Here is a 27,076-nt window from a genome sequence, read left to right as displayed (position 1 = left end):
CTGACCTCAACCCAACTGAGATGGTTTGGGATGAGTTGGACTGAGAGTGAAGGAAAATCAGCCAACAAGTGCTCAGCATATGTGGGATGTCATTCAAGACTGTTGGAAAAGCATTCCTCATGAAGCTGGTTGAGAGAATGCCAAGAGTGTGCAAAGCTGTCATCAAGGAAAAGGGTGTCTACTTTGAAGAATGTAAAATATATTTTGGTTTGTTCAACACTTTTTTGGTTACTACATGATTCCATATGTGTTATTTCATAGTTTTGATGTCTTCACTATTATACTACAATGTAGAAAATAGTCAAATCAAAGAAAAACACTTCAATGAGTAGGTGTGACCAAATTTTTGACTGGTATTATATTTGTAATTTTTGTATATTTATTTTTATATAGTATTTTGTAAATTGTGTGTATGCAGTGCTCCCTTGTGAAAGAAACCTTTAAGTCTCAATGGGATAAAATAATCTGGTGTGCATAAATAATAAAGAAATAAAAGGATCTTCTGTAAAGTACCAGAAAATATCAATAGCGTTTCCAGATTATGTCCTCTGAAAAACTTTTCTTTCTCCATCCTTTTGTCTCCAAAACATATAAATGCACAATTCTCACAAGTTGATGTTGAGGTGATGCTAGAGATGATGAATATGAAGTTGAAACAAGCCAGCCTCTTATCAGCTCAAAATATATTTTCCTTCAATGTTTTGTGCCAAAATTGAACACACAAAGTCTAATGTACTTGCAACTAATAACAATATGTCACTGATTTGATAAAACTTTACAATCAGGGAAAAGAGGGGGAAATCATTCACACAAACTGAACAAATAAACATGGCACAACAATATTACTACCGTCTCATTCTAGGTCCAAGCTCCAGAGCTTTTGTGACAGGGCCTTCTCCAGGGTTGCGCCAAAGCTCTGGAACTCCCTCCCTCCAGCCATCTGTGACTGAGTCCAAAGCTCTGGAACTCCCTCCCTCTAGCCATCTGTGACTGAGTCCAAAGCTCTGGAACTCCCTCCCTCTAGCCATCTGTGACTGAGTCCAAAGCTCTGGAACTCCCTCCCTCTAGCCATCTGTGACTGAGTCCAAAGCTCTGGAACTCCCTCCCTCTAGCCATCTGTGACTGAGTCCAAAGCTCTGGAACTCCCTCCCTCTAGCCATCTGTGACTGAGTCCAAAGCTCTGGAACTCCCTCCCTCTAGCCATCTGTGACTGAGTCCAAAGCTCTGGAACTCCCTCCCTCTAGCCATCTGTGACTGAGTCCAAAGCTCTGGAACTCCCTCCCTCTAGCCATCTGTGACTGAGTCCAAAGCTCTGGAACTCCCTCCCTCTAGCCATCTGTGACTGAGTCCAAAGCTCTGGAACTCCCTCCCTCTAGCCATCTGTGACTGAGTCCAAAGCTCTGGAACTCCCTCCCAAAGCTCTCCCTCCCTCTAGCCAGCCATCTGTGACTGAGTCCAAAGCTCTGGAACTCCCTCCCTCTAGCCATCTGTGACTGAGTCCAAAGCTCTGGAACTCCCTCCCTCTAGCCATCTGTGACTGAGTCCAAAGCTCTGGAACTCCCTCCCTCTAGCCATCTGTGACTGAGTCCAAAGTTCTGGAACTCCCTCCCTTTAGCCATCTGTGACTGAGTCCAAAGTTCTGGAACTCCCTCCCTCTAGCCATCTGTGACTGAGTCCAAAGCTCTGGAACTCCCTCCTTCCAGCCATCTGTGACCGAGCCCATCACCATCTTTAAGTCCCTCCATAAGCCCCAGCTCTTCACCATTGCCTGACCGAGCCCATCACCATCTTTATGTCCCTCCATAAGCCCCAGCTCTTCACCATTGCCTAGCCTTAAAGGGATACTTTGGGATTTTGGAAATGGAGTCAGATGAACATGTAGATACCAGTTTTATGTCTCGGTGTCCAGTATGAAGGAAGTTAGAGCTCATTTTGCGAGCCAATGCTAACGTGACTGAAAGCAGATACCCATAGACTTTAAGCCATTGCGATAACGCTAGTTAGAAATTGCACTAGTAAGCAACTTCCTTCAAACTGCACAGAGACATACAAATGGTATGCACGAGTTCATCAGACTCCTGAAGTATGCCTTGAAGCCCGCCCCCCCCTCACACACTCTCTCCCACACACACACACACAAAACCGCTCGCTCGCTCACTCATACACTGACACATCACAGTCCTTTCCATTCTTGAGCCCGTCCCTTTCATTTTGTTTCATGTTTTTGTTTCTTCCTGCTATTAGTTTAGTGTTGTCTTGCTTTGGATCTCTGTGTTTTGTTTAGGTTCTACTATTGGGCTACCGAGTGGCGCAGCGGTCGAAGACACTGCATCTCAGTGCAAGAGGCATCACTACAGACCTTGGTTTGAATCCAGGCTGTATCACATCTGGCCGTGATTGAGAGTCCCATAGGGCGGCCCAGCTTCGTCTGGGTTTGGCAGTCATTGTAAATAAGAATTTGTTCTTAACTGACTTGCCTAGTTAAATAAAGGTTACATTTAAAAATAAAAACTATTGTAAAGCGACTTTGGGTTGAAAAGTGCTATGTAAGTCCCATGTACTATTAAATAATATAATTTGTCAAATGTACGTACACTATGCACTGTCTGTGTGTAGACCAATATAGAAGCATATGGTATGACCCCTCACCTCTTTGACATGCCGTTTGAGGAGCATGTAAACACTCTGTCCGGTTTTACGGTAATGTCTCTCCACATGTTCTCTGCCAAAGCCCAGGAATGTGTTCATACACACATACAAGCCTCCCTCAGACTCCTGTGAACAAAAACAACATGTGGTGAACAACATGCAAGGCGCACACACACACACACACACACACACACACACACACACGAGGTAGCACATGTATAAGGAACAATGATGTGTATTTGTCAAAACAATGTCAAGTGAGGTGATTTAACAATCTGAAATTCAGATAAGCATCTCCCCACACACAAAAATACCAATGTTTGGGTTCCTACTGCGTGCTTACTTTGGGTCTCTAATGGTGACTCACCAGATAGAACTCATTCATAAATGAGATACAAGGGCAGTACATGGAAATTGCAATTTTCTCCGTTTTGACTGCATTCTATATTATAATTGTTTTTCCCAAGGTGTAATGACGTTTGGGGTCAATAGAGGACTGCGCAAAGGATGTCAGTTTCCAGTATATTGGGATTTGTTAGCAGGGTTGTGCCAATACAATGTCATTGCCAGTGACACACACATTTGTGGCAGGTGGATTCTATCATTTGATTTTAATCCATGTGATTTTCATGTAAACTAAAGCAGACGTGGTCTTGCATTTAGGACGTTATTTTCTGAAATATGCCTACAATATGGGTTCATGTTTGAAACAGTGAAACTCCAGTACGGATTTTGCAGACTGCAAATAGTTTAACTGTAATTGCCTACCACTATTAAAAAACAGCAACAGCCACAGAGTATCAAAGTAATGTCACGTGTTCATGTAATTTATGCCTTGAGCAACTGACACTCAACCACCTTCGAGGCACAGGCCTACATGATCCTCTTTCCTACACTCAACGACGGAGGTGTAACAAAAAATATCACACAAATAACCCTCTATACTAACCAAAATCTGCAGTTCGGATTAGGTCAATAGGCCCTGATGAAACTTTAAAGCGCTGAGTTACACACAAGCTTCAACCGCGCTGGGATAAAAATAACCAACTTGTCAGTCTTCAGTCTGACATGATGAACTCCAGACAGCTGAGTCACTCACCTTTAAAATGGTTTCAGTTGAGCAATTATAGATTATAAAATATGTTTCCTCATCAAAAAAACGTGTGAGTAGTTGGTCCTAAAAGCCCAACACATGGTAACCTCAAACTCCCAACAGTTTGTAATAGCGCGCGTGCGTTTCGGTTCATCGGTCTCGTGAAGTTGTTGCAGATGGCAAGTCAATCACATTGAAATAAAATGCCGGACCCCCCAAAAAATCTAAGACATTATTTTCTCTAATACAAAAAAACCCATTAGAAATAGCTCCCATATCAATATAACATTCTAGTGATTTTACATGTGGCTGGTGAGTCACGCTTTCAATACAACAACAAAAAAACACACTGAAAAAACTCAAAGTGTGTAGCCTAAAATGCAGAAGAGGGGGACACAAAATAATGTAATGCACCAAAACACAGCCCAACCCCATGTAGGTGTCATTAATTACATTGACAAAACAGTAGACAGGCGCACAGTGAACAAGTACAATTTCACAAAGGAAATATTCCACGGGATGTAAACAACATTTAATTATTTATTTTTCTCAAGCTCAAGAGAATGGTGGCAATGGAAGCCCCAGATCCTGCCACAAAACTGCGCAGCTATTCACGTGTGTTAGGGCAGTTTACGGGATGAGTAAGGACAGCTTGGAACACACAAACACCCCATAATACGGGGAGACACTTACGGGAGAATCGTAGGAAAAGGCACATTCGCTCTTGAAAACCCTGTCTCCTGTTCTGGGAACTCTGATGGTGGGCATATAAGGGACAAGCAGCTCTCCTAAATCTGCAGCCATCTTCGCATTCCTGCTTCTCGCACCACAATGCTAAGGGAGTCACTAGAGAAGGCTGTCAGAGGAGAGAAGATGCTATTTTTAAATCATTCGGTCTCGACATTCCTCCAGCGGCGAGGGATATGACGCTGAAAACAGAACGGAGGGGGAAGTCATTTTTATTTTATGCGAGAGCTATCCTCTATAAACATGTAATCAATAATATCTTTCCAATTGCGTATGTCTGTTGCTTAACAATTATAACGCTGTATTTACCGTAGGCGCAGTCACGCACTGAACGGTTTGACTCAAACGACGGGTCCCACACACTTGATTGATACAACCACCCATACAAATGGCTACACCCTCACTGTTTTTCTGAGGACCATTCTCTGTTCAAATTAAAATGGAAATGCTAGATTAGGCTACCAATTGGTTTTTGAAGTGGTTTTGGGGGGAGGGGAGGGTGTGGTAGAAACTAGTAGGGATTTATTTGGTTTTTAAATTGTATTTTCTTAGTAGTACATAATTAGGAAGACCATAGTTGTGTTCCAATACTCATACTAACAGCACTAACCATACTATTTGTGGCGTGAATTGAGTATATAGTATGCTTATTGTTCATGGTATGGATATAGATAGTATGCCAAAAATTTCCCGGATGTCGTACTAAATTCGCCAAAATATGAAGTATAGACGCAGAGGACACTATTTCCATAATTTAGGGCCCATAATGCAATTCTTCATGAAATGGGCGTGGTTTCACGGCGTTTTCAGATTTTAAGAAAATGGTGGAAAATATGCAGCCAAGTACAACAACTGCAGATACAAATGAATTGCTTTAACTAATTATGACAAATATTAAGAACATGTTGATCAATGTAATCAAATAATGACTTTTCAAATAAGTTACCTTACACGTTATGTTGGCTGACAATTTGTCCTTACGAACCACATAGCATATCATTGTGCGTTCTCAATGGACATTTGGTTGCTTTCTTAAATTCGCTCTGGCTATCTACTCTGATTTCAGAGCACTCTCCTATGATTACTGGCTGGTATCAGTAAAGGTTGGCAAAAAAGTGTACTTACATTTTTGCCAGCAGCACAGTTACAGTCACCAACTCACTGGATAACATGAAAACTGCCTAACCAGCTCTGCTAGGGTGGGTAAAATGGTCAGAGTGGTCTCATTTGTGTCTGGAAGTAGCTAGCAAGCTAGCCAACATTAGCTTGGATGCTTGACTGCCATTGTAAGGTCAGAACGCTCAAATCAACCCTACTCCTCTGTCCGAGCGTCCAGTGTGCGGACAATCTGACAATTGCTCTGAATTTACAAGCGCACTCTGGCACTCCATATTGAATTTAAGAACACACCCGAAGTCGTAAAATGTCTAACTCGTCATGTGTTATGCTAACTAGCTAGCAAGAGGTTGCATAGCAACAGCATCAACTTCCGGTAGACAGGCAAAGAGCTAGTACGCTCAACTGAAAGGATCCCATTCTTTACAGTATACTAAAATGAACTAATAGTATGTAGTATTTACTCATGAATTATGTAGTATACAGTATGTTAGTATGGGTATTTGAACACAGCTCATGATTGATAGCACAATTGGTTGGTGGCATGCACTTTAAACGTTTGTTTGCGGACCACCACAATATCATAGAAGAAGAAGAAGGCTACAAATTGCACTGCTTGTGCTATAGGCGTAGGGCTACCTTATGATTGTGAAATAAATTTGACATATTTTGCCCAAACGCTCAAGTCCATACTAGGCTACTTATAAGCTGCATAGGCCTATGTATCCAAATTTGCTTCAAGTTTTTGTAAGATAAATAAATTATTTCAGACAATACCTTATATTCTATAGGTAACAGCTGTCACACCCTTATCCGTTTCACCTGTCTTTGTGCTTGTCTCCAACCCCCTCCAGGTGTCCCCCATCTTCCTCATTATCCCCAGTGTATTTATACCTGTGTTCTCTGTTTGTCTTTTGCCAGGTCGTCTTGTCAGGTCGTCTTGTCAGGTCTTACCAGCGTGTTGTCCCATCACCCTGCATGCTCAAGTTCTGTTTCCTAGTTTCCCTGATTCTGGCCATTCTGTCTGCCCTGACTCCAAGCCCGCCTACTGTTCTGTACCTTCTTGACTATGCCCTGGATTATGGACCTCTGCCTGCCTTAGACCTGTCTTTTGCCTGCCCCCTGTTTGGGTCAATAAACATCTGTGAATCTAGCTGTCTGCATCTGGGTCTTATCCTGAGGTCTGATAAAAGCATTACTGTAATAACAGGTTTACTTTTTCTCCAGATATAGCCGACACTACATACAGTATATATACAAAAGTATGTGGACATCCTTTCAAATTAGTGGATTTGGCTATTTCAGCCACATCTGTTGCAGACAGGTGTATAAAATCGAGCACACAGCCATGCAATCTCCATAGACAAACATTGGCAGTAGAATGGCCTTACTGAAAAGCTCTGTGACTTTCAATGTGGCACCAACATAGGACGACACCTTTCCAGTTGGTCAAATTTCTGCCCTGCTAAAGCTGCCCCGGTCAACTGTAAATGTTGTTATTGTGAAGTGGAAACGTCTAGGAGCAACAATAGCTCAGCTGCGAAGTGATAGGCTACACAAGCTCACAGAATGGGACTGCCGAGTGCTGAAGCTCGTAGCGTGCAAAAATCATCTGTCCTCGGTTCCAACACTTACTACCGAGTTCCAAACCGCCTCTGAAAGCAACCTCAGTACAACTGTTCATCGGGAGCTTCATGAAATGGGTTCCATGGGTGAGCAGCCTCACACAAGCCTAAGATCTCAGAGCACAATGCCAAGCGTCGGCTTGCCACCAGTGGACTATGGAGCAGTGGACACCCGTTCTCTGGCAGTCTGGTGGCAGTCTCATTTGCACACACTGTATACAGATTTTTTCTATTGTGTTATTGTTTATTCCATGTGTAACTCTGTGTTGTTTGTGTCGCACTGCTTTGCTTTATCTTGGCCAGGTTGCAGTTGTGAATGAAAACTTGTTCTCAACTGGCCTCCCTGGTTAAATAAAGGTGAAATAAGAAAATGTAAAAATAGCAGCAAAGGGGAGACCAACTCCATATTAATGCCCATGATTTTGGAATGAGATGTTTGACAAGCAGGTGTCCACTTACTTTTGGTCATGTAGTGTACTCTTTATGAAGGGAAAACAGCTTATTTGACCACAGTGACTTTTCAGGGTTGGTACTGAGAGTACAATAAGTGCTAAAACTAATTTTCTACATAGATTAATGCTTTCAAATGTATGCTATCTTTGTACCACAAGTCTGCATCTTATCAATATTGGGTGTATAAACAAGGTAAGTGTGATATTGTACTATATTTAGTCTCTAGACACAAGGGGTTACTGTTCTTTATACATTTCATGAATCACGTCATGTCATCAGAACAGCCTCAATTCGTTGGGGCATGGACTCTACAAGGTGTTTGAAAGCGTTCCACAGGGATGCTGGCCCATGTTGACTCTAATGCTTCCCACAGTTGTGTCAAGTTGGCTGGATGTTCTTTGGGTGGTGCAGCATTATTGATACACATTGGAAACCCGTTTGATCGTGCAAACCCAGCACCGTTGCAGTTCTTGCAACAAACCGGTGCGCCTGGCGCACTACCGTACCCCGTTCAAAGGCACTTAAATCTTTTGTCTTTCCCATTCACCCTCTGAATGGCACACATACACAATCCTTGTTTCAATTGTCTCAAGTGTTAAAAATCCTTCTTTAAATCGGTCTCCTCCCCTTCATCTACTCTGATTGAAGTGGATTTAACAAGTGACATCAATAAGGGATCATAGCTTTCACCTGGATTTACCTGGTCAGTCATGGAAAGAGCATGTTTTGTACACTCAGTGTATATATAAAAACAAAATGTAAAGAAATCCACACACACGCTTTGACACGCTCACACACACACACATCCCGCTAAGGTATATTCTGTATAAGCAAATCCAATGCAACTCAATGGAGACTTGCATAGTATATAGCCTGGACCAATATACAGCTCTATAAAAACATAAAACAATATCTAAGAAATCCGCTCTCTCTCTCCCCTAGAGCAAATCAAGTAGATGTAAATTCAATGGAGCCTGGAGAGTGAGTCATTTTAGAGAATTCTCTCTTTCTCAGATCTTAAACATGTTCAAATCTTAATAATTGTCTGGAACAATATATATAAAAATAATATATGAAGAAATCCCCACACATTGCTCTGCTCTCTTTTTTTATATACAACTCTGGAAAATGCAAAATGATCAGTTTGTCTGGTTTTACTATTCACAGGCATATGTTTGGGTAAAATGACCGTTTTTGTTTTATTCTATAAACTACTGACAACATTTCTCCCAAATTCCAAATAAAAAATGTTGTCATTTAGAGCATTTATTTGCAGAAAATGACAACTGGCCAAAATAACAAAAAATATGCCGTTTTGTAAGACCTCAAATAATGCAAAGAAAATAAGTTCATATTCATTTTTAAACAACACAATACAAATTACATGCATTTACACCAAACATAATTTGTTGTGGCACATTTTTATATTGTACTAAGTTTAGAGGATGTGAATGGGCTGAGACAGACTCGGTGTAAGGCCCCGCGATAGACTAGCGCCCTGTCCAGTAGGGTGTACTTAGTTTGAGTTAAAAAATCAATATTTGGTAGAATAACCCTGATTTTCAATCACAGCTTTCATGCGTCTTGGCATGCTCTCCACCAGTCTTTCACATCGATGTTGGGTGACTTTATGACACTACTGGCGCAAAAAATCAAGCAGCTCGGCTTTGTTTGATGCTTTGTGACCATCCATCTTCCTCTTGATCAAATTACAGAGGTTTTCAATTGGGTTCAGGTCTGGAGACTGGGCTGGCCATGACAGGGTCTTGATCTGGTGGTCCTCCATCCACACCTTAATTTAGCTGGCTGTGTGGCATGGAGCATTGTCCTGCTGGAAAAATCAATCCTCAGAGTTGGGGAACATTGTCAGAGCAGAAGGAAGCAAGTTTTTTCCAGGACATCCTTGTACGTGGCTTGATTCATGTGTCCGTCACAAAGACAAATCTGCCCGATTCCAGCCTTGCTGAAGCACCCCCAGATCATCACCGATCCTCCACCAAATTTCAGTGAGTGCGAGACCTTGGGAGGCCTAAAAGCCACAGCCTCGCACCCACTGTGGTATGTGTACCTTTAGATTCAAGCCAGTGTCTTAATACCGCTTTCAAATGCTAGTCGGAACTAGGAAACTGAACTTTCCAACTTGCTAATTCGTTGAACGCGGAACGTGATGAATTACAACCAGTTAATAAGTGGGAAGTAACCGAGTCTCCTAGTTCTGACTAGCACGTGAACAAGGTATTTGTAGCTTAACCTGTTATTACTACAAGCAACATGGTGGGAAAGGCCAACCATTCTAAATGTATTTACAAATAAACGTCTTTGACGCTAATGTTGTTTAGTCTGATGTCCTGGGGTTTCTTTGATTGAATGTTTAGTTTGTGGGAACTGTAAAAAAATATTTAAAAAAATATTTTGCTTATGAATTGAATCACTTTTTGACTTCCATGTTTGCCGATGGTAGAAATGGTCAGAAAGTGCTCGGTGACCTATACCCCACTATGAGACATCCATGCACAGCAATGAGTTGAGTAATATATTTGGCATTTTTGGGCTCAGAATAGGTTAAAATATATAATTCTTGTAACAATTTCATTTTGAAATGCATTTCAAAATACATATGCTGAAGTAATTATTATCCCGACACTGGAGGTTTACTATATAATGACCTGTCTAGACACTTATACCAACACCAAATTACATGCATTTACACAAAACATAATTTGTTGTGGCACATTTTTATATTGTACTAAGTTTAGAGGATGTGAACGGGTTGCGTTAGACTCGGGGTAAGGCCCCGCGTTAGACTAGCACCCTGTCCAGTAGGGTGTACTTGTACATCAATCTGCCTAACACTACAGAAAACAGCAGATAGGCTCCTGCCTGTCTGAGTCATTCTGGCTTGCAAACTTTTACCATAGTCTGTTTCCTGTCATTTCAGTTTACCCCAACTCCTGTAATCAGTCCAAGGATGCAGCTCAAAAGGCTTATCTGATCTGCATTGTTGTGAAAGCAAATGTCCCGAGAGTATCGATCATTACATGATCGCGCGTTCACTTCGTTTCATATCGTTCACTGTTTCTATATCAATGCAGAACGAGGGAGAAACATTCCTCAGAGCACAGCACAGCCAGTGGACATTCATTGGTTATGACAAAGTCACTTTTCTTTAGGTATGAGGAAGCATAAACGACCTGTCGGTGAACATTGTAATTTCATCACAACAAATGGGAGCAATAACTCAAAAGAAAGTTGAAAGACAGTTGTGCACCACTGCGAGAGAATGGGCTGTTCAGTACGTACTGTTGCAAAACATTTAGCCAAATGAACGCACCCCGGCTAAACCAAATTGTAATTGTGAAGCCCATTAACAGAAAATACATGTCTAAAGATGAAAAACAGCCTTTCAAAGTATTGACATTTACTTTATTTTAGTCATGAAGAAAATAATATACAAACAGTGAGCCATCAACACGTGGCACTGACAGTTTAGACTGGGTGGTTGGACCGGTTGGTTTAATTGTCAGGCGTTGATTTGATGCTGTTGTCGACCAGATTCTTGTCCAGTGTCTCAATGTGGAACCAGGGTCCATCTCCCTTCGTTCTCATCTGCTTACGCACCTCTAGCTGTTTCAGTCTGCAGGTACAAAAACATTAAATTGGCCAAAAAAATCCTTTGTACAGATTGTAGATGTGTATTGTCAACAGTCTTTTCTTTAATATTTTACTTTCCATTTTTTGTTAATAAAACATAAGGAATGCAAGCACTATGTTGCAAGAGGACCTAAATGTTAGGGCAGCAAACCAATTAGATACAGGCTATGCAGTCAGTGGCAGCTCATCACTGTGTGACACTCACCTCATCTCACCCTTCTCAGACTCAATCTGGATCAGAGCCATCATTTTCTCATAGTCTTTCACTGGGGAGTCATAGAAGGTCCGTGAGATCCACCTGGTGATAGGATGCTGCAAATACAGGGACAACAATAGGACTCACAACCAACTTTGCCCAAGTCTTATTGTAAGCAATCTCCAGTGGTATCTCCAATGTGAATGTTTTGTTCAGATTTAAAGGCTAGCTGATGCCATTTCATTTTCTGATAGAATGACTAGTCACTTCTGATATTTGCTAATAAGGCATGGATTGTGATGAGTGAATATAACCGCGGGATCGTAGTACCTTGTAGTACTCCCAATGCTCAGGCTCATAACCTTCAGGAATTCCAGCCAGCTCAGCCTCACCTTAAAAAAAAAAAACAGAATAAAATATTTTGGTTAATTTATATTTTACCATATTTCTCCATAAACATGAACTGAAAGTGCCAGTGTCTTCATCATCATCACCCCTGTCCCATATAAAAATTGAATATTTCTGTACAATGGAAATATCTACACACACTCACCGACAAACACATTAACGGATGTCACAAAGACCGCAACTGGGATTCCAGTAAGCAGGATATAGAATTTCTAGGAAGAAAAGTGGGGAGGGAATAAGTTAGTGAATGAAGTGGTTCAGTGCTGTGGACAGTGATGTAAATAGGATAGTTCCAGTCCTTGATCATGACTCACAGTTGCATTACATTACACGTAAGAGTCATTGGACGAAGGCATCTTCTGTATGGGGGAGTTTTATTAAGAGCCCTGACGCTTGGTCTGAACATTAACACGCACTGCTTGCGGTACGGTTTTGGAAGCATAAGGAAAAACAAAAAAGGCTCAAATTGATACACAACTATATATAGTTAGTGTTCCCACACGGCCATATCGCCATGTTCCAGCGCTTGTTTACGGACAACAGAGGCGACCACCTATGCTAATTAGCTATCTAACATGCTCCGAACACCTGTATGTAAGCGTAACTGTATTTTCGTCAGATGGAGGCACATAGCTGTATGGATTTGTGAACTGCTAATGTTTCTTATTTGAAAGATTCTTTCTCGCTGACGAAAATTGAGGACCATTTGTTTCTAAAGCCGATGATTGACTTTTCTAAACGTTATAGCACAGCGTCGGTATTGAAGTTCACATGAGCCAGTCTTGGCTGAAGCTAACTGCTGAAAACCGCAGAGAGAAGTCAGAATTTTTCTTAAAACTATTGTTGTTTAAGGGCTTGTAAGTAAGCATTTCAGGGTAAGGTCAACACCTGTTGTATTCTGCACAAGTGACAAATGCTATTCTCAATCAAATTGTGCCTAGAGTTTGAGAACTAGTTTTAGTCTGAATAACTAGAAACTTACCAATAACTGCAGAAACCTCCGGTCATAGAAGCCAGTGGGCTTGATGATAAACATCTGCTTCCCATGGCTTCCCCAGCGGACTGCCACTGCAAAGCAACGTTTTCAGGGATGTTAAACACGGCAACACATTATTTATATGTGCATATAAAGCATTGCATTACTGTGTTGCTGCACCTAGAGAGGAACAGATTGGAAAGGTTGCTAGTTAGTTACCATTCAACTAGCTAACTATTGTTCAGTGTTGTGTCAAAAATGAAATTCTGACATCACTGTGAGACTCGGACGAAAGAAAATTCAGTTGTTTTGGTGTGTGTTGTGCTAGCAAGGCTGTGTGTATTTAGCTTGGCTGTTAGCTAGCTTAGCAGCTATCGTTTGTCCACTAAGCAGGTCAACAACACGTCAAGTTCATGAGCATCACAAGTCGTTTGAAAACTATGAAAATCAATCAGTAAAATGAAATGTGTATGTTGTCGTTTGTAGTGCTGGCAAGAGGAGACACTTGAGAGAAAGATGGCTAACTAGGTCATGCCATGGCTAGCTAGCCAACTAGTAACGATACGAATACGTTAGCAGGAAGCTAACGTTAGCCAGTCACACAGGACTAGCTACAAGGTCACAATAAGAAATGCCCACCACGAAAGAAGGAATTGTAGATGTTGGAAACGTGGAATACCATTTACCTTTATCTGTGCGTTGTGCAGTTCTGCTGAGCAAATTCACCACAGAATTCCCCGATTTTAGAGGATTTAGCTTGGCTGCAAAAGCAGCGGCAGATCGAAGAACACTCATGCCCACCATCGCTACTGAGGGCAAGCAGATTGGCAGATGCCTCTGCGATTGGCTCGACCATGTAGAGTCGAAGCAGCCATATTTACTAAGGGAAAACATATGCGAATAACAAAATAAAGAATTTATGTAAATATTTAATTTCCAATATGTTGCTTTTTATTAGCTTTTGTTCACGATTAAAATTGCTAAAAGTATTTACGTGTGTTTATTTATTTTGATGATGCATCCTGGGTAGAGTATTAGAGCAAACAATGCGGTGACCTCAACCGGATGTGTTTTGACACTTTGCAGACAGTTTCAAAACGCTTTTAGGATATCTACACCCTTATCAGCTCAACAGTCTGCTCTCACGTTGACCAAATCTCAGTCTTATACTCACAGGTAAGAATCTAAAGCCTACCGTTTCTAACAACCAAATACTCGATCTAAACGTGATTTGATTCTCAATTGCGATATTGTTCTAAAACATAAAGCCCTTAACTTTCATATCACATCCAAATAATTTCACAAATGCAAAATATGCACTTACTGTACACCACAGGAGGTTGGTGGCACCTTAATTGAGGAGGACGGAATCATAGTATTGCCTGGAATGGAATTAATGGAATGGTATCGAACTCAAACACATGGATTCCATTCACGCCATTCCAGTCTTTATTATGAGACGTCCTCAGGTGTTCAGTGCCTGTTAGATAGATAATTAGCACAGGTGGTCCCTCTGTTTTCTGTCTGTAAACACATGAACACATGAACATATGACCGTGTGGGAACCCTAACCCTATAAAAGGTATGTATCAATGTAATCTTTGTTTTATGAAAATCTTTTATCATTGATTTGAAAGATATAGTTCAATATACTTCCAAAACCGTACCACAAGAGATGCATGTTAATGTTTAGATTGAGTTTAGCAGCTCTTAACTAAACTCCCAGGTACAGAAGATGCCTTCGTTCAATGATTCTTATGTGTAATGTAATGGAACTGTGTGTCATTACCATGAGCTATCACCACCATGGCACTGTCTGTAATGTAATGTAATGCAATGGTGAAGATGCTGATGAATGTATTTTACCATGTACCCAAATCTGCTGTTGTCCCCTCTGTTAGGCTAACATCTCCTCTTTTTAGCTCAAGTTCGCACTGTCATGTGGGCCTTGTCCGTCAGTGTCGGCGTCTGCACACAACCACCAGCAGAGGACTTGAGGAGTTTTTCGACATACCTGAAAACTGGGGGGAGGCAACCGTGAAGTCAGGTTAGCCTTTTGACCGTATATCTGATCACCAAAGCTTTTTTTAATTTAAAAAATAAATACATTTCCTCTGACTAAGGGACTGAGTATGAAATGGATTATTTTCATGATTAATTGTAGGAGCACCATGGATTGCCAAGCAACTAAGGACAAAAAGTAATGAGGACGTACACAAGCTCTGGTAGGTGGTGGATGTTGACACTAAGTATGTTTACATGCACACTAATAATTTAGTGTGTTTTACGTGTTATTTCTTACATTAGTACCCCAGGTCATCTTAGGTTTCATTACATACAGTCAAGAAGAACTACTGAATATAAGATCAGCGTCAACTCACCATCAGTACGACCAAGAATATGTTTTTCGCGACGCAGATCCTGTGTTCTGCCTTACAAACAGGACAACGGAGTGGATTCCATGCAGCGACCCAAAAAAATGACTCCGAAAAAGAGGGAAATGAGGCAGTCTTCTGGTCAGATTCCGGAGACGGGCACACCGTGCACCACTCCCTAGCATTCTTCTTGCCAATGTCCAGTCTCTTGACAACAAGGTTGATGAAATCCGAGCAAGGGTAGCATTCCAGAGGGACATCAGAGACTGTAACGTTCTATGCTTCACGGAAACATGGCTCACTGGAGAGACGCTATCCGAGGTGGTGCAGCCAACGGGTTTCTCCACGCATCGCGCCGACAGAAACAAACATCTTTCTGGTAAGAAGAGGGGCGGGGGCGTATGCCTTATGACTAACGTGACATGGTGTGATGAAATAAACATACAGGAACTCAAATCCTTCTGTTCACCTGATTTAGAATTCCTCACAATCAAATGTAGACCGCATTATCTACCAAGAGAATTCTCTTCGATTATAATCACAGCCGTATATATCCCCCCAAGCAGACACATCGATGGCTCTGAACGAACTTTATTTAACTCTCTGCAAACTGGAAACGATTTATCCGGAGGCTGCATTCATTGTAGCTGGGGATTTTAACAAGGCTAATCTGAAAACAAGACTCCCTAAATTTTATCAGCATATCGATTGCGCAACCAGGGGTGGAAAGACCTTGGATCATTGTTACTCTAACTTCCGCGACGCATATAAGGCCCTGCCCCGCCCCCCTTTCAGAAAAGCTGACCACGACTCCATTTTGTTGATCTCTGCCTACAGACAGAAACTAAAACAAGAGGCTCCCACGCTGAGGTCTGTCCAACGCTGGTCTGACCAAGCTGACTCCACACTCCAAGACTGCTTCCATCACGTGGACTGGGAGATGTTTCGTATTGCGTCAGACAACAACATTGACGAATACGCTGATTCGGTGTGCGAGTTCATTAGAACGTGCGTTGAAGATGTCGTTCCCATAGCAACGATTAAAACATTCCCTAACCAGAAACCGTGGATTGATGGCAGCATTCGTGTGAAACTGAAAGCGCGAACCACTGCTTTTAATCATGGCAAGGTGTCTGGTGACATGACTGAATACAAACAGTGCAGCTATTCCCTCCGCAAGGCTATTAAACAAGCTAAGCGTCAGTACAGAGACAAAGTAGAATCTCAATTCAACGGCTCAGACACAAGAGGCATGTGGCAGGGTCTACAGTCAATCACGGACTACAGGAAGAAATCCAGCCCAGTCACGGACCAGGATGTCTTGCTCCCAGGCAGACTAAATAACTTTTTTGCCCGCTTTGAGGACAATACAGTGCCACTGACACGGCCTGCAATGAAAACATGCGGTCTCTCCTTCACTGCAGCCGAGGTGAGTAAGACATTTAAACGTGTTAACCCTCGCAAGGCTGCAGGCCCAGACGGCATCCCCAGCCGCGCCCTCAGAGCATGCGCAGACCAGCTGGCCGGTGTGTTTACGGACATATTCAATCAATCCCTATACCAGTCTGCTGTTCCCACATGCTTCAAGAGGGCCACCATTGTTCCTGTTCCCAAGAAAGCTAAGGTAACTGAGCTAAACGACTACCGCCCCGTAGGCACTCACATCCGTCATCATGAAGTGCTTTGAGAGACTAGTCAAGGACCATATCACCTCCACCCTACCTGACACCCTAGACCCACTCCAATTTGCTTACCGCCCAAATAGGTCCACAGACGATGCAATCTCAACCACACTGCACACTGCCCTAACCCATCTGGACAAGAGGAATACCTATGTGAGAATGCTGTTCATCGACTACAGCTCGGCATTCAACACCATAGTACCCTCCAAGCTCGTCATCAAGCTCGAGACCCTGGGTCTCGACCCCGCCCTGTGCAACTGGGTACTGGACTTCCTGACGGGCCGCCCCAGGTGGTGAGGGTAGGCAACAACATCTCCTCCCCGCTGATCCTCAACACTGGGGCCCCACAAGGGTGCGTTCTGAGCCCTCTCCTGTACTCCCTGTTCACCCACGACTGCGTGGCCACGCACGCCTCCAACTCAATCATCAAGTTTGCGGACGACACAACAGTGGTAGGCTTGATTACCAACAACGGCGAGACGGCCTACAGGGAGGAGGTGAGGGCCCTCGGAGCGTGGTGTCAGGAAAATAACCTCACACTCAACGTCAACAAAACTAAGGAGATGATTGTGGACTTCAGGAAACAGCAGAGGGAACACCCCCCTATCCACATCGATGGAACAGTAGTGGAGAGGGTAGCAAGTTTTAAGTTCCTCGGCATACACATCACAGACAAACTGAATTGGTCCACTCACACAGACAGCATCGTGAAGAAGGCGCAGCAGCGCCTCTTCAACCTCAGGAGGCTGAAGAAATTCGGCTTGTCACCAAAAGCACTCACAAACTTCTACAGATGCACAATCGAGAGCATCCTGGCGGGCTGTATCACCGCCTGGTACGGCAACTGCTCCACTCTCAACCGTAAGGCTCTCCAGAGGGTAGTGAGGTCTGCACAACGCATCACCGGGGGCAAACTACCTGCCCTCCAGGACACCTACACCACCCGATGTTACAGGAAGGCCATAAAGATCATCAAGGACAACAACCACCCGAGCCACTGCCTGTTCACCCCGCTATCATCCAGAAGGTGAGGTCAGTACAGGTGCATCAAAGCTGGGACCGAGAGACTGAAAAACAGCTTCTATCTCAAGGCCATCAGACTGTTAAACAGCCACCACTAACATTGAGTGGCTGCTGCCAACACACTGACACTGACACTGACTCAACTCCAGCCACTTTAATAATGGGAAATTATGTAAATATATCACTAGCCACTTTAAACAATGCTACCTTATATAATGTTTACATACCCTACATTATTCATCTCATATGCATACGTATATACTGTACTCTATATCATCGACTGCATCCTTATGTAATACATGTATCACTAGCCACTTTAACTATGCCACTTTGTTTACATACTCATCTCATATGTATATACTGTACTCGATATCAGCTACTGTAGCTTGCCTATGCTGCTCTGTACCATCACTCATTCATATATCCTTATGTACATATTCTTTATCCCCTTACACTGTGTATAAGACAGTAGTTTTGGAATTGTTAGTTAGATTACTTGTTGGTTATTACTGCATTGTCGGAACTAGAAGCACAAGCATTTCACTACACTCGCATTAACATCTGCTAACCATGTGTATGTGACAAATAAAATTTGATTTGATTTGATATTAAACTGATTATGGCAGTAGGCAGAGTATGGCATTAGCCATGTAAACAACTTACTCTGCTTATCTTAATCTGCGTAAGGTCATAATCGAAGTAAGCATAAGTTGATTAAAACACCTGGTTTTCTGATTCAACTTTCAAATTATTAGGACATGTAAACAGCTTCATCTGCTTTCCAGAGGTGTATATGATCTGTGTATGTGTCAGCACCATGTATGCACGAGTGAAGTGTGTTCGGAAAAACTGAAAGTATGTATTTTATAGTATTTTATAGTTTTCACATGCAAACTTTATGTCCGAACTCCGAATCAAATAGTTTTCACAAAAATAACATGGTAGAACGTTTGTGATTGGCGATTTTCTGCATTTTTCAAAATCCCATCATGTAGCCTCATTCTCAGATGTGTCCATGTAAACAGGACTATTAAGGAAATTGTTCTTCTCGCAAAGCATGTAAACATTAAATAACTATTACATTAACCTATCACAATCACATTATTGTGCGCATGTAACAGAGCTCATTGATGAGCACTGACCTCCAGAATGAATATCCATGAACTAAACTGTTCTCACAGGTATGTGCTCCTGAAAGAGAAGAACATGCTGCTTACCACTGAGCAGGAGTCCAAAAGGCAAAGGATTCAGATGCCAAGTCCAGAGCGACTGAAGAAGGTAGATGACACGGCACTTCTGACCAGGTTCATCATTATTAAACATCTGACCAGGTTCATCATTATTAAACATTTGACCAGGTTCATCATTATTAAACATCTGACCAGGTTCATCATTATTAAACATCTGACCAGGTTCATCATTATTAAACATTTGACCAGGTTCATCATTATTAAACATCTGACCAGGTTCATCATTATTAAACATTTGACCAGGTTCATCATTATTAAACATCTGACCAGGTTCATCATTATTAAACATTTGACCAGGTTCATCATTATTAAACATCTGACCAGGTTCACCATTATTAAACATCTGACCAGGTTCATCATTATTAAACATCTGACGAGGTTCATCATTATTAAACATTTGACCAGGTTCATCATTATTAAACATCTGACCAGGTTCACCATTTTTAACATCTGACCAGGTTCATCATTATTAAACATCTGACCAGGTTCATCATTATTAAACATCTGACCAGGTTCACCATTATTAAACATCTGACCAGGTTCACACCATTATTAAACATCTGACCAGGTTCACACCATTATTAAACATCTGACCAGGTTCACACCATTATTAAACATCTGACCAGGTTCACACCATTATTAAACATCTGACCAGGTTCACACCATTATTAAACATCTGACCAGGTTCATCATTATGAAACATCTGACCAGGTTCATCATTATTAAACATCTGACCAGGTTCACCATTATTAAACATCTGTAAATATGTCTAGTAGGGCATAGGTAATAATACAAGAATATCAAAGGGGGAGGATTAATGTCAATGACAGCTATCAATGGGTCTCTTTTGGAGAAGTGTTATTGGTCCAACTAGTACCTTTAAAAATGAATGCAGATACTCCAGTCCAGAGAAATTGAGACAACCCTTATGTCCTCAGATTGAAAGGTCCATGAAGAGACACAGTGGTGAAGGAGAGAGAAGACGCTCTCCGCCTGCTCCAGACAGGTCAGGAGAGAGCAAGACCTGGGGCCTGGAGAAAGGATGTCTTTGGACGGGTCTACTGGTACGGAGCTTCCATACACAACACACCACCTTCCTACAATATCTCCTTCCACAACAAAGTGTTGCTTTCACCTTACTCTCCTCGTTTGCCATTCAATTTTCAAACATGCTGTACAAAATGTAGCATGTTAGCATGGCCGACATTGAGTGAAGTGAACCATCTTTGGAAAACTATCGGGGGTAAGGAATAAGGTACTCGAAGCAAACACAGGCAGTTCCCCTGAAAAATATTCAAAGTTACTTCATAAGGTGTCAAATGGCAAGTTTGAATGTTATTGTACACTCTGCGATCATTGTATTTTTTTTCTAGGTACCGGTTTAGAGAGCATGCCCTTCCTTGGTACATGTGTAACAGTATAACTTTAGACCGTCCCCTCACCCATACCCGGGCGCGAACCAGGGACCCTCTGCACACATCAACAACAGTCACCCACGAAGCATCGTTACCCCAAGTGACGTCACCGATTGAAAAGCTATTTAGCGCGCACCGCTAACTAAGCTAGCCGTTTCACATCCGTTACACATGAACAAGCGATGCAAACGTTTCTACACACCCCATATGAGGTAACAAATATTGTTCATGTATTCATTTTTAACAGTGTACAGTAGGAGAACCTCCAAGCAGAGCACTTAAATTATGCAAGATGTGACATGGTTTTGTCCTGGGTCAACTTCAACTTCACAAGGGCAAAAGCACTCGTCTGTTGTCACAATTAGTCTTCTTTATTTTTTTCCAGGCTTCGTCTATTGTGACTGTATCTAAATTAATTTACCCCCTGTTTTTGCATAAATATGTCTGTCATCAGCATTTATTTGATGTTGGTAGACTGTAGCATTTGTATGTCTTTCTCTGTATCATGATGCCTTGACATTGGTTATTAATATTAAAGTGATGTACAGACTGAGTTTGTACTCTATTTTTAAGCCACAAAAATCTAAATATCCTTGAACATAACTTAATTTTCAAGTTGAAAGAGTGCGCCAAGAATAAATTGTGGGTGAATAAATATTCCGTTTTTAATCAAACTTTTGTAATGCTGTAAACCCTTTCCATCAATTGTCACTCCAGGTATTCTGAACATTGTCTTTTCTATTATGAATGGGATATTTTTCATACCAGTTTGACTGCTCAGACAAGTGTAATAAACTATCATTACGAACGTGAACGTTGACTAACAAAAGTTTAAGTTATACACCTTCAATACTTGTTACCTACATTAAGCCAAGATGGATCTTGAACTTCGATACCATTACATGAAGGGTCAATGGTGAAAACCCTGCAAGCCAGTGATATAGAGACATTAGAAAAGGTTTGTTTTCAGTGGTGCAAAGTACTTAAGTAAAAATGATTTAAATCGTTTTGGGGGTATCTGTACTTTAACTATTTATATTTTTGACAACTTCAGTACATTCATAAAGGACAAAAATGTACTTTTGACTCCATCCACTTTCCCTGATACCCAAAAGTACATTTTGAATGCTTTGTATGACAGGAAAATGGTCCAATTCACACATTTATCAAGAGAACCTCTGATCTGGCAGACTCAATAAACACAAATGCTTAGTTTATAAATTATGTCTAAGTGTTGGATTGTGCCCCTGGCTATTCTTACATTCAATAAAAGCAATACAATTGTGTTGTCTGCTTTGCTTAATTTTTAAAATTATTTTTACTTTTGATACTTGAGAATATTTCAAACCAAATACTTCCCAAGTAGTATTTTACTGGGCAACTTTCACATTTACTTGAGTCATACTGTTTGCAACTGACTGATTGAGGACTTTTTCCACCACTGTTTGTTTTGGACATTTATTTTTTATCAAATGTATTTGACAGGGACAATCTACTGTATTTCTGTAAATGTGCCAGATTTAGCCAGCTGGCTTTGTGATGTAACAAAGGTAGCTGATGATGTAATGAAAACAGACAGTTAAATATGTGTGTGTAGAACTGTTGCACATTTGCTCTGGAAATGAGGACCAAACCTACTCGTCAAAAGGAGTGAATTGCACCTCCAATTGAAGTCAATAATAAGGTATGGAATCATGCCAATACAGTCATTATTTATATAGCTCTGTAGCTTGCAGTATTTTGAAGGAGATAAGCAAGGGAAAATGATGCTTTGGTTAATATTTCTCACGTGAAAGGAAACATGACCATGCTAACTGAAAAATGGATACATGAATATTGGTCAAATGTACCTACATCTTCTGAAGCTGTGTTGGGCCTACTTGATCATTTAAAAAAAAGTCACATAGACGATGTCCATAAATTAGACAACAATACTGAACAGTTGTAGCCCGTTGGTAGTGGTAGGCTTCTGGCTGTGATCTCTGACCACTGTAACAGTGAATAGTGGCAATTTACCCGCGGTGTATAGGCTTGTTTACTAGGCTAACTAGTGCATTGGGGTGGGCTATGTGCAGCATGGGCATACAGGAAACCACTCTAGCCGCTTAACTCACCTTGGCCACGAGCTCTATAGTTTACAGCTATTGCATCACCTACAAAGCATCAACTGAATGTTGAATGTCAGGTATTTTAATTGTCTGTATTGTCTACTTGTTAAATGTTTGTAAAGTCTTCATTTGTAATTGTTTGTAATGTCTTATCAATTGGTGTTGGACCACAGGAAGATTAGCTAACGTTATAGCGTTAGCTAATGGGGACTCTAGTAAAGATTCACAAGACTGTTCACAGATTCACATTGATCACAGAATCTGATTGATAATCTTAATTCGAAGTTTGAGTTTTTTACTGGACAACCAACACTTGACAGATGGGCTAATCCATAGAAAGAAAATGTGATCTTGGATCTTGAACTCCCCTAGCTACATTTCAACTTAATGTTCAATATTACTAGTGGCACTCTGTCCTTACGAACAGTAAATCATTGGGTCTGACTCTTTTGATTTAATGCAATTTCATCATCGATAGTGAAACAACCACCACATAATCGTCAACTCCCCCTACAAAACATGAATTTATTTGTGGTTTATCCTCTAGCTATTTGGTAATAGGTGTGATCCTGACTTGGAATGGCCACGAAGTTACACATTGTTTTAGGAAACATGAATTTATTTGTGGTTTATCCTCTTTAGCTATTTGGTATTAGGTGTGATCCTGACTTGGAATGGCCACGAAGTTACACGTTGTTTTAGGTCCAGTTAGTTTGGAAGTTGTGGTAAATGGGGGAGTGTGAGCGCGTGTCATGAGATGCTGCAGGTGTTGATATGGGGATGGATAGGCTACCACTGCCTTTAATTACTACGCTCTGCCTGCACCTACCTCAACTGGTACTCTGCTGCCTCGCTGTGGTGAGAGCACTAACACACTGAACATGATGGACAAGGATGCTCCATATAGCCATCCATCACTGTCCAGGCACAGCCTGGGTGTATGTAATACAATATGACCAGATATGGTTTGGTATCTCTTCTGAAACTGGGGTGGGGTTATTGAGTTCAGGGTTGAAATTGCATAGAATCGAATGAATCACATCCAAAGATTTCCCGCTTTGGACATTGTTTTGAAAATGATTCTCCATAGCTGCCATACCTTTGATGTCATAAACTGTTACAGAATTCCCCTTCCTTATTATAAACTCTGATTAAAACTATGGAGTTCATTGGCCTACAACACATGTGTGTGTATTTGCCCTTAAAATGATATTGCTAGATGGAAGAAAATAAGATAGGCCTAAACTGTAATAAGATGTACTTGAAAGATACTATAAATAGCAGGAGACATACCTGGGTTCTAGACTGGTATTTTGGGCAAGCATTTTAGGATTATACATATGGTTAGTGTCAACTTCTACTTACACGTTAAAGCTCAGCCATGTTGCTACATGTTTACTCATTGACTTCAAGTAGAGCATTGTTTGTGAATCTGAATAAAAGCCTAATAAAAGTGTATCGCCCCCAGCTTGGGCAGCACTGCTACACTGCTTTTTTGGGCTAAAGGTGTTTGTGACACGTGCATGTGTTCCAATGATGTCATAATTGTTTGTAGGTTCTATGTTGCCTATCAACTTGGCTGTCCTTCAGAAAGTAGATAATACTTGTATTTTCCAACGATTAATAAAAATACTAGCAACAAAACAAACTAAATAGATTTAATCCATTAATATGATATTGCCAGATGGAAGAAAATAACAAGGTAGGCCTAAACTGTAATAAGATATATCTTATAGACTGCTTCAGTGCATTTGGAAAGTATTCAGACCCCTTGACTTTTTACACATTTCATTTTTTACATTACAGCCTTATTCTAAAATGGATTACATACATTTTCCTCATCAATCTACACACAATATCCCATGATGACAAAGCAAAAACAGTTTTTTAGACATTTTTGCAATTTAAAACGGAAAAAAACAGAAATACCTTATTTACATAAGTATTCAAACCCTTTGCTATGACACTCGAAATTGAGCACCGGTGCATCCTGTTTCCCTTGATCATCCTTGAGGTATTTCTACAACATGATTGGAGTCCACCTGTGGTAAATTCAATTGATTGGACATGATTTGGAAAGGCACATACCTAAGATCCCACAGTTGACAGTGCAAAAATCTATTTCAATTCCAGGTTATAAGGCAACAAAATAGGGAAAATGCCAAGGGGGTGAATACTTTCGCAAGCCACTGTAAATGGTTCAGTTCACATAAACAGTCATTATTTTCAGTTTGAGAGATCATCCCGGGCTTTGCCCCGTCTGCTGTAGCTGAGATGTCCCTGGAGGACATAGAACAACAAGACTATGATGTTTCTGACACTGAGAGAGTCAGGTAAGGCCACTTACACTCTGTCCAGTTAGATATTTGTGTGGAGATTAAGAGAGAGAGACTAATAAGAAAGAACTTGTTATGGGGCAGGTCAGGCGTCATTCATGGAGTCATTTGTAGGGTCAAGTCCCCAGCCGATCTATTTGAACCGCTCATTATTTGTGGCCATGTATTAACTACTAAGTGAGTCTTTGACATGAAGACAGTGGTTAGATTCTGCCATTGGGACTGCTCTGATGTTGTTTCCATTCTCTCCTGGTTATGACCATAGAGCCTTGTCCCAGTCTCTAGACCTGCCTGTCTGTGTGGTGGATGACCACCTGACCTCTGAAGCTGTCAATGAGATGGTAAGTTGACCTTGTCATTTCATATTACAACATTAATCCAATAAAATGTTATAGTGATGCTATCATTGGCAATGTTGACGTACCACAACCATCTCTGTTGTGTTTCAGTTGTTTAAATTTGTCCAACGTTGCCAATGCTCCTCCACTCTTTAACAGTTAATAATTATTTCAGTATGATATTTGTTGTATATTAAGTTTGATTATTTGCAATATAATTACATTTCTACCAGGAGCAGAGCAATTCTACCAGGAGCAGAGCAACCTCAGTGATGGAAACCACAGAAGAGGGGAAGCTCAACAATGTGGAACATCTGACACTGATGGACTTCCTTCAAAACCTAACTGAGAAGTATGTTCTGTTTTCTTTGGTACTATCACACCTTCAAGGAAATAGGATCAAATTAGAAACTGATCAATCGGAGAAAAAAAATTAATTGCTAGAAAAGTTGTCACATTGCAATTTTGCCAAAACAACTGACACAAAGCAAGTATAACTTCACGATCAGGCAAATAATTAAATAAAAACTATTCTGCCACGCATCCTGATATGACAACATTTATAACAATATTGTTTTCAGGCAATGGAGGGGGATTCGTGAGGGCATGTTTGACCCGGTAAGATCATGTTACTGACAATTTAATTAGATTACCATGAAAACTCTGCCTAATGTTTAACCTTGTTCATAAGCTTTTGAAAGACGCACTATGCAACATTTTAAAACACTTCTTCTGTTTCTGGAATACAGCTGACAAAACAACAGCTTGCCGGCTTGTGTCTGAGGATTGTCCAGTTTTTATCGGACAAGCTGATGCAGATCATCATCCCAGGTCTTTACGAACTACTGGGCATCCAAGATGCTGCCTCCTCTCCATTGTCACAGAGATCTCTCACAGCGTCACTCACCAGTCCGTTAGACGATAAGACTAACACCAAGTCCCGCGTGAGATTTACTGAGGCTGGTGTACCTAAGAGGCCAGGCAGTCGAAAGTCTTACAATAGCTTTCGCATCCCGACTCCCTACCCTTCCTCCAACTGTATGGAGCAGGAAGAGGAAGAAGAGCAGGAATCACAACTTAAGTTCAAGGAGATTTACCTGACTAAGGGCAGTGGAAGCTACCTGCCCAAGGGGGCCATGAGGTATGTTCTTAAAGGGAAATTTAACAACTTCATATTCATCTCCAGCATCACCATATGTGAAAATTACACATTTCCATGCTTTGTAGTAAAAAATATAGAGGGACGTAACTGTTTCCAATAGTGCTGAGAAATTAGTGCTTTTTGAGGTTGGTTTGGTTTCGATTCAAATATTTAAAAAATAATCACGGTTTTGGATTTCAATACTTTTTTTAGACATTGAATGCACTATGGATTATGTGTGTTGAATGCTGTAACAACACATAATAAAACAATGAATAAAAGTCCCATGATGGTAGTGACTGTCCATTACTGTTTATGACTTATCAACCATCATTTACTTTCTAATTTAAAATATTTATTTGATGACTTTATTATTTCATTCCAAGTCATCAACTCATCTCTATAGAGCTGCTGCTTATCCTGTCTGACAAAATCACTATTTTAGTAGTTCTTCTAAGTAAATAAGACCTACTTTTATGACCGCTGAACACCAA

At 41.1% G+C, this 27,076-nt stretch overlaps 3 protein-coding genes and 1 pseudogene across 5 annotated transcripts in view; 2 read left to right on the top strand and 2 right to left on the bottom strand.

Moving 5' to 3' along the window:
- Positions 1-4,560, bottom strand: part of LOC112251978 (ubiquitin carboxyl-terminal hydrolase 13-like) — a 41,485-nt gene extending 36,925 nt beyond the window's left edge. The window contains exons 1-2 of one of the 2 annotated variants that reach the window (XM_042322921.1): positions 4,436-4,560; positions 2,650-2,775 (exon numbers count right to left, since the gene is read on the bottom strand). In XM_042322921.1, coding sequence (XP_042178855.1) covers positions 2,650-2,775; positions 4,436-4,546 — 237 coding nt within the window. In that variant the 5' untranslated portion in view covers positions 4,547-4,560. Of the gene's footprint in view, positions 1-2,649; positions 2,776-3,748; positions 4,045-4,435 lie in introns of those variants that run through there. The other variant, XM_042322922.1, reaches the window with a different exon arrangement.
- A 6,529-nt stretch (positions 4,561-11,089) lies between these two features.
- ndufb5 (NADH:ubiquinone oxidoreductase subunit B5) lies at positions 11,090-13,758 on the bottom strand. Its single transcript, XM_024422866.2, has 6 exons — positions 13,601-13,758; positions 12,921-13,006; positions 12,084-12,150; positions 11,861-11,922; positions 11,540-11,646; positions 11,090-11,317 (listed from the first exon to the last, which is right to left on the bottom strand). The coding sequence occupies exons 1-6, from the start codon at positions 13,716-13,718 to the stop codon at positions 11,197-11,199; spliced, it is 561 nt and encodes a 186-aa protein (XP_024278634.1). The 5' UTR covers positions 13,719-13,758; the 3' UTR covers positions 11,090-11,196.
- On the top strand, positions 13,746-21,048 carry LOC112253237 (annotated as a pseudogene).
- Positions 21,049-21,979: 931 nt separating this feature from the next.
- LOC121846654 lies at positions 21,980-26,922 on the top strand. 2 transcript variants are annotated; one of them, XM_042322919.1, is made up of 6 exons: positions 21,980-22,343; positions 24,998-25,100; positions 25,369-25,444; positions 25,675-25,793; positions 26,023-26,059; positions 26,191-26,922. In XM_042322919.1, the coding sequence occupies exons 2-6, from the start codon at positions 25,042-25,044 to the stop codon at positions 26,701-26,703; spliced, it is 804 nt and encodes a 267-aa protein (XP_042178853.1). In that variant the 5' UTR covers positions 21,980-22,343; positions 24,998-25,041; the 3' UTR covers positions 26,704-26,922. The 2 variants fall into 2 exon arrangements, with proteins under 2 accessions (XP_042178853.1, XP_042178854.1); XM_042322920.1 differs by lacking the exon at positions 21,980-22,343 and adding an exon at positions 22,369-22,844.
- Positions 26,923-27,076: the final 154 nt, after the last annotated feature.

Source organism: Oncorhynchus tshawytscha, linkage group LG06 (assembly GCF_018296145.1).
Source record: "Oncorhynchus tshawytscha isolate Ot180627B linkage group LG06, Otsh_v2.0, whole genome shotgun sequence".
Classification (NCBI taxonomy): domain Eukaryota; kingdom Metazoa; phylum Chordata; class Actinopteri; order Salmoniformes; family Salmonidae; genus Oncorhynchus; species Oncorhynchus tshawytscha.
The sequence above is the reverse complement of the archived record's forward strand: the minus strand, read 5'-3'. Positions and strand labels throughout refer to the sequence as shown.